At 35.2% G+C, this 11617-nt stretch overlaps 2 protein-coding genes across 2 annotated transcripts; both read left to right on the top strand.

Annotated features, from left to right (window-relative positions):
• Positions 1-3019: 3019 nt before the first annotated feature.
• On the top strand, positions 3020-7510 carry LOC107190031 (coiled-coil domain-containing protein 151). Its single transcript, XM_015578746.1, has 6 exons — positions 3020-3166; positions 3256-3371; positions 3715-4071; positions 4151-4295; positions 5897-6049; positions 7295-7510. The coding sequence occupies exons 1-6, from the start codon at positions 3020-3022 to the stop codon at positions 7508-7510; spliced, it is 1134 nt and encodes a 377-aa protein (XP_015434232.1).
• A 2337-nt stretch (positions 7511-9847) lies between these two features.
• Positions 9848-11363, top strand: LOC107190097 (ribosomal RNA small subunit methyltransferase NEP1). Its single transcript, XM_015578830.1, has 4 exons — positions 9848-10086; positions 10540-10783; positions 10862-11070; positions 11158-11363. The coding sequence occupies exons 1-4, from the start codon at positions 9943-9945 to the stop codon at positions 11269-11271; spliced, it is 711 nt and encodes a 236-aa protein (XP_015434316.1). The 5' UTR covers positions 9848-9942; the 3' UTR covers positions 11272-11363.
• The last annotated feature ends 254 nt before the right edge of the window (positions 11364-11617 follow it).

The raw sequence follows: 11617 nt of genomic DNA, 5'->3' as shown, positions 1-11617 counted from the left end.
AAGTGGAACGCACGAAAAATATTTAATTGAAAAATTATAATCAGAATATTAAGTACGAATGACGTAAGATGAAATAGGTCACGATATATATTATCTGTTTCGTTTCACAGTTTTGGTATATTTTGCTAAATTTCTGTAGAGTAATTCTGATCTGGTATTATGACGGTTACGTACGTTTCTGCTTATAGAATATTTTTATACAAGAATCGTAACAAATAATAAATACCTATAATTTTAGAAATACTTCATAAATAGCTGTTTTATTATCAATAGTTTGTATCATTCTTGCATCAAACCTGTATCATTCGATTACTAACAATAAACTCAACGTGAAAATATCTAAACTAACTTGGAATGAAATAAACAATTTTTTAAATATTCTATTTAATGAATCTAACAGAGTGTATATTTGCGCATGACGAAAGGAATCAAGCACTATATAACACCACCACCGGGACAACGCATTGTTAAGTCGATAAGCACCACGTGGATCTTTGAACAAATTTGCGATACCATGTCCAAGCCTTTAACACCCAGTACAGAGAATAAATTGAACGATTTAAACAAAAAAATCGCGGAAATCAAGAAGAAAATCCAGCTATCAGGTAAAGACATATACACGAATTGATACCACCGACAGTAATAAAGCTGTAATCAGTTTTCTTAATCATAGTTTAATATTCATATGTTCGCTACACCAGTGCACGAAGGGTTTCGTCTTAAAAAAAATAAAATCTGCTGGCATTTATTTCCCAAGCCAGTTCCTGATTACACGCGAAGATACATAAGAACACGTTTAACCGGAAAGTCTAGAGTTCGGAAAGAACGTCCATGTCGCATAAGTGGCTCCCTCGAAAAGAAAAAATAAATTTCAACTGGTTTATCGATATATGTTGTTAATAAACGTTAATTACAAAATGGATATTCAAATAAGCATTTCTATTATACATACGTAACGGAGAAAACATCGGTTTACTTTACAATCTCGAGCTAAGAAATGAAGCTTCCTATTTAAAAATGATTTCTAATAAACACAACTTAAAATCTCTGTTATCTACAAAAAATAAGCTTGGCACAAAATATTTTGTTTAATTTCTTCTGATACAAGCTCTCCTGTGTATCTACATATAGATATATTTTTCTAATATACTTTCTTGCTGTATTTCATATAAACATACATCTATAGATGTCAACAAACAGAAAAATATTTCTAAAACTTCTTTCTTACAGTATAAATTTCAATGAATAGGAAGTTAGGTACACCGGGATGTCAAATAAACTATAAAAATAGTTGTGTGGAACCAATAATAGTGGTTACTTGTATTAAAATATTTAAAACCTTGTTAATATTTTCTTATATTTAATTTAATTTTTTATACCCGTGACAATATGCGGTAAATGTATATCGTAAGGACCATAACAAATTCTCTAAGTAGAGGTTATCTCCCTCAAGTTGGTCACTCAAGGGGCATCGCGACTATCCTCCTATGTCCCCATTCTTGTCATCGCCTGAAAGGACATCAGCAACCTGGTATTAGTAAATTTCCTTAAACGATCTAGTCTTTTGAAGAAAATCGTGACATCAATTTAAGTAATCTAGGCAATTGAATTTTTTTGAAATATTCATGTAAAATATGATTATCATGGCCACGGGGCTCGATTCATCGCAACCATGTCTGCAGTCACGACATGTATTTCTATTATCCTTCGGCTATTATTATGAAAAATACTTTTATCCGTGTTTCTTGGCTAAATTAAGCTTTTTAAACGTAAAGCTGGCCGACCTTATTTTCTGTAAGCTTAACAATTATATTCTTTTTTTAATTTATACTATAAAGAAATTACAATCAATTATATTGGTATATTTTGAAACTGTGTTTTCATCTATTTGTCTCTATAACTATCTGCCAAACCTACCAATAAAAACCATTCAAAATACATTAGATTCCTAAAACTATCAAAAATCCAGTTTTCTTCTACAACTATCGAAAACATTTGTTAAGGACGGTAATAATGACAATGATAATTTAAATCTTCGTATATTTGATTGAATTTGCTGACTGTGCCAACGCAGAACCAAATAGTAAAGAATACCGACTTCCTCCAAATTTATAAAGAATTGGAAAATTATGTTCTTTCTCGTTCCTTCGAAAATTTGTTCAACAATTTCTGCATATTTTCGGGCGTACATAACTTACAAGAGCCTACAGTTGATCAGAGATTCACGAGTCCTTTTCCTACCATATTAACCAATAGAGTTGCATCTTGGTGTGAAACGACATTCCTTATTTACGTAAATCCCATCTAGAGAATAGACATGAACAGTTACTCGTACTTCGTACACGATCTCAGACGTGTTAATAATCAAAAACGTATCGTTTCTTCGCAGAGGGACAAAGGAAAGCGAATTTCGAGGAGTACGAGGCGAGAAAGTATGAATACGCGGAGAAAATCACGACTCTCAAGCAGAGCGTCAAAGAGTTGTACACGGAGTACGCGAGAACGAGAAACGTAATTGCAGAAACTTGAAAATCTCTACCTGGCGAGAAATTGAATTTTGCACGATACGTTTCAGAACGAGGGAAAATCGCTGAAGGTAGTTCACATGAGTCGCGAGTCCTCGGCTGATGGGAAAAAACGTAATTTAAGCGAGACAATTGCTAAAGCGCAGGAGGACAATGTACGCTTGAGAAAGAGGCACGATCTAATTAAATATCAGTGCGAGAAGGTAAGCCGACGCGATACCGATCACCCGATGAAGATTTTTCGTGCGACTGTGTAACTATATTCCAGCATAAATATCCCTTAGCGACAGCAGAAATTAAGATCCCTGTTGGAGGAATATGACCAATTAGTGAACGATAAAATGCAAAAACTCTTCAAGAAAAAGATGGATAACCCGTTGAGAAACGTGAGTTGAAACGGTGAGAAGAATGTTGTTGCAACCATTACGGCTACTTAAGCGTCTGAACTTTTATAGAAAATCGTGAAATTGGAGGTACAGTTGGAACATATTCGAATGAAGCAAATAAAAGCGAATTTAACGCGAATGAAATATCGTTCGATGCGCTCGGATTTGAAAGAGAAGTCTGTGTCGTACGCTTCTTCTTTGAAGAGTCTAGAGGATGAAATACGGGAACAAGAGAACGAAGTGAAACGTCTACAGGCAAGGCACGAAGTTAATCTCTAAAATTTCACCTCTCGATGCGTTTAAAATCATCTAAAAAATAGACGTAAATATATTTTCATGTGCAGTCAGTGAAGGAAGAAGCCATTCAGTTGAGGAACAACACGCAGGAAACGCTGATCAAAGAAGAAATTGAAGTTACGAACTGCAGCAAGGAGCGAAATTCTGTTCTTGAAGATTACAGGTTCATATAAATGACAATATCGTATAAAATATAAATGAATACATGGAAATCAATAATAATGTATTACCAAATAGGTTGTCTCGGAAAATATTATACCACAAGTTTCATAAAAATTTATTTCAATTTTCAAACAAACAATTTGTCTAGGTCTACGCCACCTACATTGCACAAAGACAGTAAAAGATTCGTCATATTTTCTGAGACTTTCTATCTAATAAACACGAATTACTGCCAATGTAAATCGTGTAGAAATGTAACCTTCTATCAATTTATTGCAACACTCGACGAACAAAAATTAGAAAAAGGAATGTCACGCGTGTTTGAACTGCCTCTGTTCAACCAGGCAACGCGTATTAGAACGAAAATTGGAGCTCGAACGGCTGGAAAAGATGGTATTCCATTCGCGTCTACGCGATGATTTCGACACACGTGGGAAAAGCCGTGTGCAGGCCACAGAGGACATTACCAAGGACGAGGTGACACGACTGGAAGAGGCGTTCGCCAAGCTCCGCAGCGCCGCCGGAGTGTCCAGGTCCGAGGACGTTCTGAACCGGTTTCTGGGTCAGCGGGCGACCAAGGATAATCTACAGAAAATGCGGGTGGCCGCGGAGCAGGAGAAAATGACCTTAGAAAAGCAGAGGCAGGAGTTTATCGCCGAGATGGAGACCAGAAAATTCTCTGAAACGAAGAACGCAGAACAGTCAGTGTCCTTCACCTTACTGTGGTCTGTCAAGAATCTCGAGCATTTTCTAGATTCCGTAATATGTAATATGCTACAGGAACGCGGAAGATGTGGAGAAACTGAATAATCAAATCGATGAACAACGAATGCGCCAATCCAAAGCTGAAGGGGAAACGAGGAAGCTCGAAGACCTGCTACAAGAGATCAGCACAACCTTATGGATCCTGTGTGAGAAATTCCAGGTCCGAAATTATTTCAAGTAATATATTATTACATGAATACAGTAGCAATTGTTATTAAACCTGAGCGAGACTTCTGTCGTACTATGCTTCCTTTTTTAATAGGCCGCACAAGCTTTAGAACATTTACGATAGTATGGTAAAAAAGAGCTGTACAAAGCTTTATCTATTTAAAATATGTAACAAATTGCCCTGGAACTGTTGCCATGGGCGTAACCAGAGGCAGGGGGCATTTTCTTTGACATACTCTATAGGGGAAAAAGTTGTTGCTTGTATTGCATATTCTTCTCTATGGCAGTGTTCCATCTTCCCGATAGCCTGATATCTTTTGCATAAAATTTCACCAATTTGTTACTAAAATTTTGCATAAAATGTTCCATAGGATTTACTTACAAAATTGCATAGATCAAATTTTTTTTTTGTAGACAAAAGAAGAAAGAGAAACCTCAATGACGCCTGATGGAGTAGCTCTTAATTAGCTTTTGTTGTAACGAGAGTTTTCAATTAACATATACGTTTGTTCAATAAACCCGAAAGATATGGCGGTGAATTAACACTTCTCAAGGCAAGGAATCCACCCAAACTAAATCCCATCGGTCCGTGTCATGTTAAAATGGCCGATGGAAATGCCATGTAGATCCCTAATTAAATTAGTGAAGCCGTCTCCCAATGGCGCCTGCCATAATGGAACCACTTCGAGTTTTTATACCGACTATGTTGTCTCTGGGGATTTAACACCCCTGACAGGCATCCTATTCGCTCGCCATCAACCAATGAATTTCATTCAACGATCTCTGCCTGTAATTCTCACCTTAAGAAGCCGCTGTCCTACGAATTAGCACCTCCCAGACCTGATCGAAAGTAAACACTTCGGTAGCACGTACTAGCGCGAGAATATCAATTATTGATTCAATCGATCCCTAGAATCCGTACACGTAACCCCAACTCGTTAACTCGCTATACGCTTTTTTCTATTTCTTCTTTCACTTCGCTGATAGGTGTCTATAAACACCGTGAACAGAAAAGAATTTTGTTAAAAGAATTCGACACTCGGCAAGACACGAGATTTAACCGTTGGGAACCACTTCTCTCCAGGAAGTTAATAAAGCTTTAATCATTCCTTTTCTTCTTTCCTTTAACACGTTCATTGCCGAATGGAGTTTGTGAGATCCTGATTATGGTCACTTGATTTCCAACCAATTACATCATAAGTATATAAGTTCATCTTTAATATTGCAAATCATTGATTATTAAAGTGTACCTACCTAATACTATTCGTATTAGGGTGTATTTGAATACGTCCAGTATCATTCGTAAATATTACAATAGTTGTAATCAGAGAAGAAAATGTCTCGTTTCATACGAATTACATACAAACATTATACACTACTTCTACGACTTTGTTAGCATAGGTACACTGCACAATACAATTATAATATCGCTTTTGTAGCCTACCCTATTGCAACAACCGAGTGAAACTAATAATAAAAAATACTAGAAATTTGATAAATTGGTATCTTTTCTTAGTTGTGCATTAACTATTATGCTTTAATCGAATACAAGTGTTTCCAAATGAATTTTAATACTAAGCAAATTTTTCACAGGACATACTTGAAACGCTGCCCAACGACCAAGAAGAAATTCCGAGTCCTCTGCATCTTATAGAAATAATAAACGGGAAAGTGGACACTGTAATTGAACATTTGGGCGGTCCGGATAAGTATCTTGAAGTTCTGAACGAAATGATTGTTGATAAGGTAAATTCCAATGTGTTATCACAGACTTTATTAGTACGGTACCTATCCAGAGTAATATGATGGTTTGAGTATGTACAATGATAAATTTTTTAATAAAACAGTTTGATATACATATATCCTCAAATATATAATGAGTCATAGAATTAGTATTCGTATCTACCCTCTAAATTGTTGATTTCGAACAATTGATACTTTTTTAAAACGGAAGTTTTAAAATCCTTATCGATATGAATATATGTATATCACATTAACTAAGCTTTCATATACAATTTTCCTTCACTTATAGAAACTTCATTAACTTTTCGGCTTATTCTCGACACTAATTGTCTTTGACAATGCGATACTGCATTCCTACTAATGTAATGTACATTACATCGAACAAAACTGAAAGCCAAGGGACATTAACTTATAAATATTGTGATTTCACACATACAAAATCCCTACTTTTAAGGAAAATTTAAAAAAACAGATTCAAGTAGTCTCCGACTTTACCGACAGCGTAGGCGCTCCACAAAATGGCTGCCAACTAGTTACAGACGTGCAGAAAAGATATCCCAAAAATGTGTAATAATCACACAAAAGGATGATACCAACTTTTTAATGACTTAAAACTTTACAAAATTTATTTTTAAAATAAACTTATTACGAAGATATTGTTTTTAAATCAAGTTACTTAATCAGATAGGCGACAGTCACAATTGGTGGATTACTAGACAGCGACACATCACGAGCAAAATATTCGCTGTCCTTAAGAACAGTTATTTATTGCATTTCAACAGTGACTTCCAGGAATCCCAGAAAACAATACATATACCAAGCCCTACTTTTTTCTACCGCATACAACCACACCCACACAGCATACACTAACCAAAATTCTTCAGTTTCACCACCATACAAATACCAGACAGAACACATTCAACCGTCAAAGAAAAAACATCTATCATTCAAAGAAAACACAAACACATAGAACACAGATATACACATTCATCACATTTGTTACATTTATTAAAGTTTAAGTGTGTTACCAAGTTGTGTTATTTACTCAAAATCACATAACATCAGCATCATGATTCATACCATCTACCAACGAGCTTCGCGAAATTACATAATTTATTAACGAGTAGTGACAAATCGCGAGCTTGTCGCGAGTAGGCGACAACAGTAATACATAAACTATTTTTTATGTATTTTATATAAGTTTGCATACCTACATGGAAAAAATGCATTAAAATTGTACTTATTTAGCTGGAAACAGTATCAACTGCAACTACATCAGCAGAGGGAAAAGCAACACGTACAACCGAAGGACAACTTTTTTCACGATTTCCATCATCAGCAACACCAGCCGCCGCCCCATCGGAAGATGAAGAGGACGTACCGTCTAGAAATGCTGTGAAGAAGCAGGCACAACAATTAGTCGATATTAAAAGTCGTAGAAAAGGATTCGCATTCAGAAGATGATTTTTTCGTTTTAATTTTAATCTTCATAATTTAAGTAGTGAGACAGAAATTAAAGTTAATAATTATTGCGCGACCATGTTAACACTTAATTTAGCTTATTTGAGATGTATTATATAATACATATTCGCGTATACATACTATGTATATTCTAATATTCTACATTGTATTTAGAACTTCACGATCAAAATATATTAAATCTTATTCTTAAAATGGTCTCATATCGTATTAAAGTGAAAAAGGTTTGCAAATTTGAAAATATTTACACAACAAAACTCTAGAACCACGAAGCTTCATTGACATCAGGTCAGCAAACTATTTACATTTAGCAACTTATCAGAATGCGTGCTGCCATCTATACGAGATGCTATGACACATTTGTAAATAAAATACCATCCAGACAAAACACAGACGAGATGTGTACATAACTAAATTTGCTTATTTATCTTATTTATGTATAAAAGTGTAGAAAAGCACGGGTTAGTGATTGCAACAAATAATGTGCTGGACGATAGAGTGAGGTGTGCACACGTGTGTGAAAAATACGTGTGAGCGAAGGGCGTCCCATGCTGCAATAAAATAGCCTGCAATAAATTTTCGCCTACTATATTCCATGCCAACTATTCCTCGGTGGCGCTAACTATTTTTCGGTGTCTGTGCTTCGGGTCCTATGTTCTGAAATACCGACCGCCCAAACAACAGAGATTTTGTGCTACCACAGACGAGGTACACAGACGAGGTATAAGAATAGACCTAACATGCAATGTAATTTTCTGTCCCCCCTCCACCCCCCCAAGAGTAATAAATTAATGAAGGTTATAATTAGTTGTTTCTAAGAATCTAGGACTAAAAAATCAAGATATTTGAATTTTGAAAACTAGATATCGAAGACGAACGGTTAAAAATTTGAACAGAATATAGCCACCTTCTTTAAAGTTTCCTCTACAAAATACAGATCTTTGAACATGGTTCTTTTTTATCAGTTATGCCGTGAAAGGTGGGTAGATGTAGAACTTGTGATTCCATCTATCTGCCTTGGGCCTCCACTCGCAGCAACCTCCTCGTGGTGAGGCCTGGGCAATCGGTATTGTCATCGGTAAAGTATTATAAACTGAAGACAATATCGAGCCAATGGCTGCGAACTTCTAATCTATTTCATAAAACCAAGTTCTATATTACATCGAACTAGGATTATTTTAGAAATCGATATGAAATTCAAAGTGTACAAATGTCTAGTACTTTGAATGTTTTAGAAAATTATTCGAGATAAAGATGTATGGAACTACTGAAAATTACTTTAGATTCCTTTTCCTTATTCTGTAAATTCTTTGATTGGAATATGAATGCTGCTGGAAGTATGAACATTTTCACAGGACAATGATATAAATGGAACTTTAAAACTTTTTTAAGTGTTACAATGATATATCGTTGGCCTCCGTATTAGCGCACTGCGCCGAACAGGAGCAATTGAATCGAATAGACGTATTGTACCATAGCGCATCGTATTGTATTTCAAACTTTTATATAATTATAATTTATATGTATATATGTATATTCCAATAAAGATACGTCAGGTAATATAAGTTTCATTTCATCGAATTGACTTAAATATAAGTGCATAAATATTGTACAATCCTATACTAATTATAGTTGTCTGGTTCAACAGGTTACTACAGAAACTAACTACTGCCTACGTCTTTTAAACTTGGGCTGTAGTAGTATCTGCAGAAACTACCATGGTTGCTGGGGGTTACTATATAATTTGCTCACGGGAAGCATGCACAAGTGTCAGTCAAATTTCAACAGTTGCACGAGCAACATTAGACCGAGCTCGAGACTCGTACAAGGAACAGCGATGAAAGATCACGTTTCAAAACTCTTGCGCATGCTCCGTGGGTTTTATGACCCCACTTCCTCACACTCACGGGGTCTCTGGCGCCTCCACTTGGGGGTTCTGTGAACCCACGCTCTCACCAGCCAGGGTATCTGGCGCCTTCAGCGGGGGTTCTGTGGCCCCACTTTCTCACCACACGGGGTCTCTGGCGCCACCTGCGGGGGTTCTGTGACACCACATTCTTTCCACACGGGGTATCTGGCGCCACCTGCGGGGGTTCTGTGACACCACGTTCTCACTACACCGGGTCTCTGGCGCCTCCACCTGGGGTTCTATGACCCCACTTTTCGTACACACGGGGTGATACATGAAACACGAGTTCTATAAGATGATAGGTCTATCTATAGCTAGTCGGTGGAGCTATCAGTGCTGTCCTCTACAGGTGAATAAATTCTTTGTTAACTAGATAACTTATTACTGCAGCTCCCACTAGATGACATCTCAGAAATGTTTTGTTTCTGAAAGCCTTGCCATGTGCTCTACTCATTGTTGAATATTTACAATCATTAATGTTTATAATATTTCAATTAACGCATAAAGTATGGGAACAAAACGTAAGCACCGTCATGAAAAGGACGATTTTGAATACGATCCACATCCTAAACATCTTCAGGTAGCCCATATAAAAAAGCAAGAAAAACGTTTAATTATTATTCTGGAGAAAGCTCAGTTAGAATCTGTGAAGGTGATATTATATTTTATTAACAATTTTACAGTATAGTTTTTATTCTACATTATATATGACACACTTTTGTCTCCTTTGGTACATTTATTATATTACTGTGAATATAATAAAACATATGGTCATGATAAAAACTTTAAAAAGATTGAGAATTCCAATGCGAAAGTACATTTACATTCTCATACATGTGTTAAACAAACGTAAACATCAAAAGTGAATTTGTGAATTATAACTGTATTTGTATAATATTAAGTATTTAAATTTTTTTCATTAACAAGTGTTTATTTTTCCTTACATGTATAAGAGTTGTAACTTTTAATTTGTTCAGTGTCAGTGCTTATGCATATTTATTTTACTTGAGCATATGCAGATAAATATGCCATAAGAGAATTGTTTGATGCTTTTATAGTTTGTAATCATAATCCTTATATATCATTCTGTTTCGTTAATTATTAGGTGGGAAATAGTTTTGAATTATTAAATTGTGATGACCATATAAGTATTTTAAAGAGAAATAATCGGGAACCTGGTTCATGCAGACCAGATATAACTCATCAATGTTTATTGATGTTAATGGATAGTCCCTTGAATAGAGCTGGCTTGTTACAAGTTTATATTCGAACAGAAAAAAATGTGTTAATAGAAGTGAATCCACAAACTAGGATTCCAAGGACGTTTAAACGATTTGCTGGTCTTATGGGTAAGAAAGAATAATGTATGTATTATTCTTTATTATGTTCTTTATCAAATTCATTTATGTTACTCTTGTGCTTTACAGTGCAGTTATTACATAAATTTAGTGTTCGTGCATCTGATGGACCAATGAAACTTTTAAAAGTAATTAAAAATCCAGTCACAAATCATTTGCCAGTTGGTTGTCGTAAAATAGCAATGTCATTTAGTGCAAATGATGTGCAAAACCCACGAGAATTAGTTCCTTCTGATGAACCAATTGCTATTGTAGTAGGTGCAATGGCACATGGACAAGTACGTATCAGATACTTGCATATATACATGTTTTGCAACTATGAAGTATTTTTGTGAATTATACTTTTCTGCAATATGAAATTATAGGTGAATCCAGATTATACAGAAGATACAATATCTATTAGTAATTATCCATTATCTGGAGCTTTGACCGTCAGTAAATTGTGTAGTGCATTTGAAGAAGTTTGGGGAATAGTATGAATAAACATTGACTACATATATTATGTCTGTAACTTGCATATTTTATATTTATTTTCATATACAGTTAAATAATTTTGTTAATACGTTATTTCTGCCCGTTATTTTGAATTTTCCTATTTGGCGGTTCGATCCTATACCACCAATTGGGGACAAACGTAAAATTAGTATATTCAGTAATTAATTTTTAAGTAGTTTACTGATATAATTGTTTTAAAAATATAGAAATGAGCAAAATATCGTTTTAGTGTATAATGAAAGTTCCGTGAATTTTTATTCAGGTCATATGAAGGTACAAGATAAGACACATATAACTCAGACCATAATAAACATGTAAAATAATAAATAA

This window comes from Dufourea novaeangliae, unplaced genomic scaffold, assembly GCF_001272555.1.
Source record: "Dufourea novaeangliae isolate 0120121106 unplaced genomic scaffold, ASM127255v1 scaffold172, whole genome shotgun sequence".
In the NCBI taxonomy this organism is placed as follows: domain Eukaryota; kingdom Metazoa; phylum Arthropoda; class Insecta; order Hymenoptera; family Halictidae; genus Dufourea; species Dufourea novaeangliae.
Note: the sequence above shows the minus strand (reverse complement) of the source record. Positions and strands in the feature narration are given on the sequence as shown.

Excerpts from the sequence above, each read along its gene's own strand:
- LOC107190031 (XM_015578746.1), top strand. The coding sequence starts at position 3,020 with ATGAAGCAAATAAAAGCGAATTTAACGCGAATGAAATATCGTTCGATG. Across the intron at positions 4,296-5,896 it reads TCCTGTGTGAGAAATTCCAG|GACATACTTGAAACGCTGCC; the intron begins GTCCGAAATTAT and ends AATTTTTCACAG. Across the intron at positions 6,050-7,294 it reads ACGAAATGATTGTTGATAAG|CTGGAAACAGTATCAACTGC; the intron begins GTAAATTCCAAT and ends GTACTTATTTAG.
- LOC107190097 (XM_015578830.1), top strand. The coding sequence starts at position 9,943 with ATGGGAACAAAACGTAAGCACCGTCATGAAAAGGACGATTTTGAATAC. Across the intron at positions 10,087-10,539 it reads CTCAGTTAGAATCTGTGAAG|GTGGGAAATAGTTTTGAATT; the intron begins GTGATATTATAT and ends GTTAATTATTAG. Across the intron at positions 10,784-10,861 it reads ACGATTTGCTGGTCTTATGG|TGCAGTTATTACATAAATTT; the intron begins GTAAGAAAGAAT and ends TGTGCTTTACAG.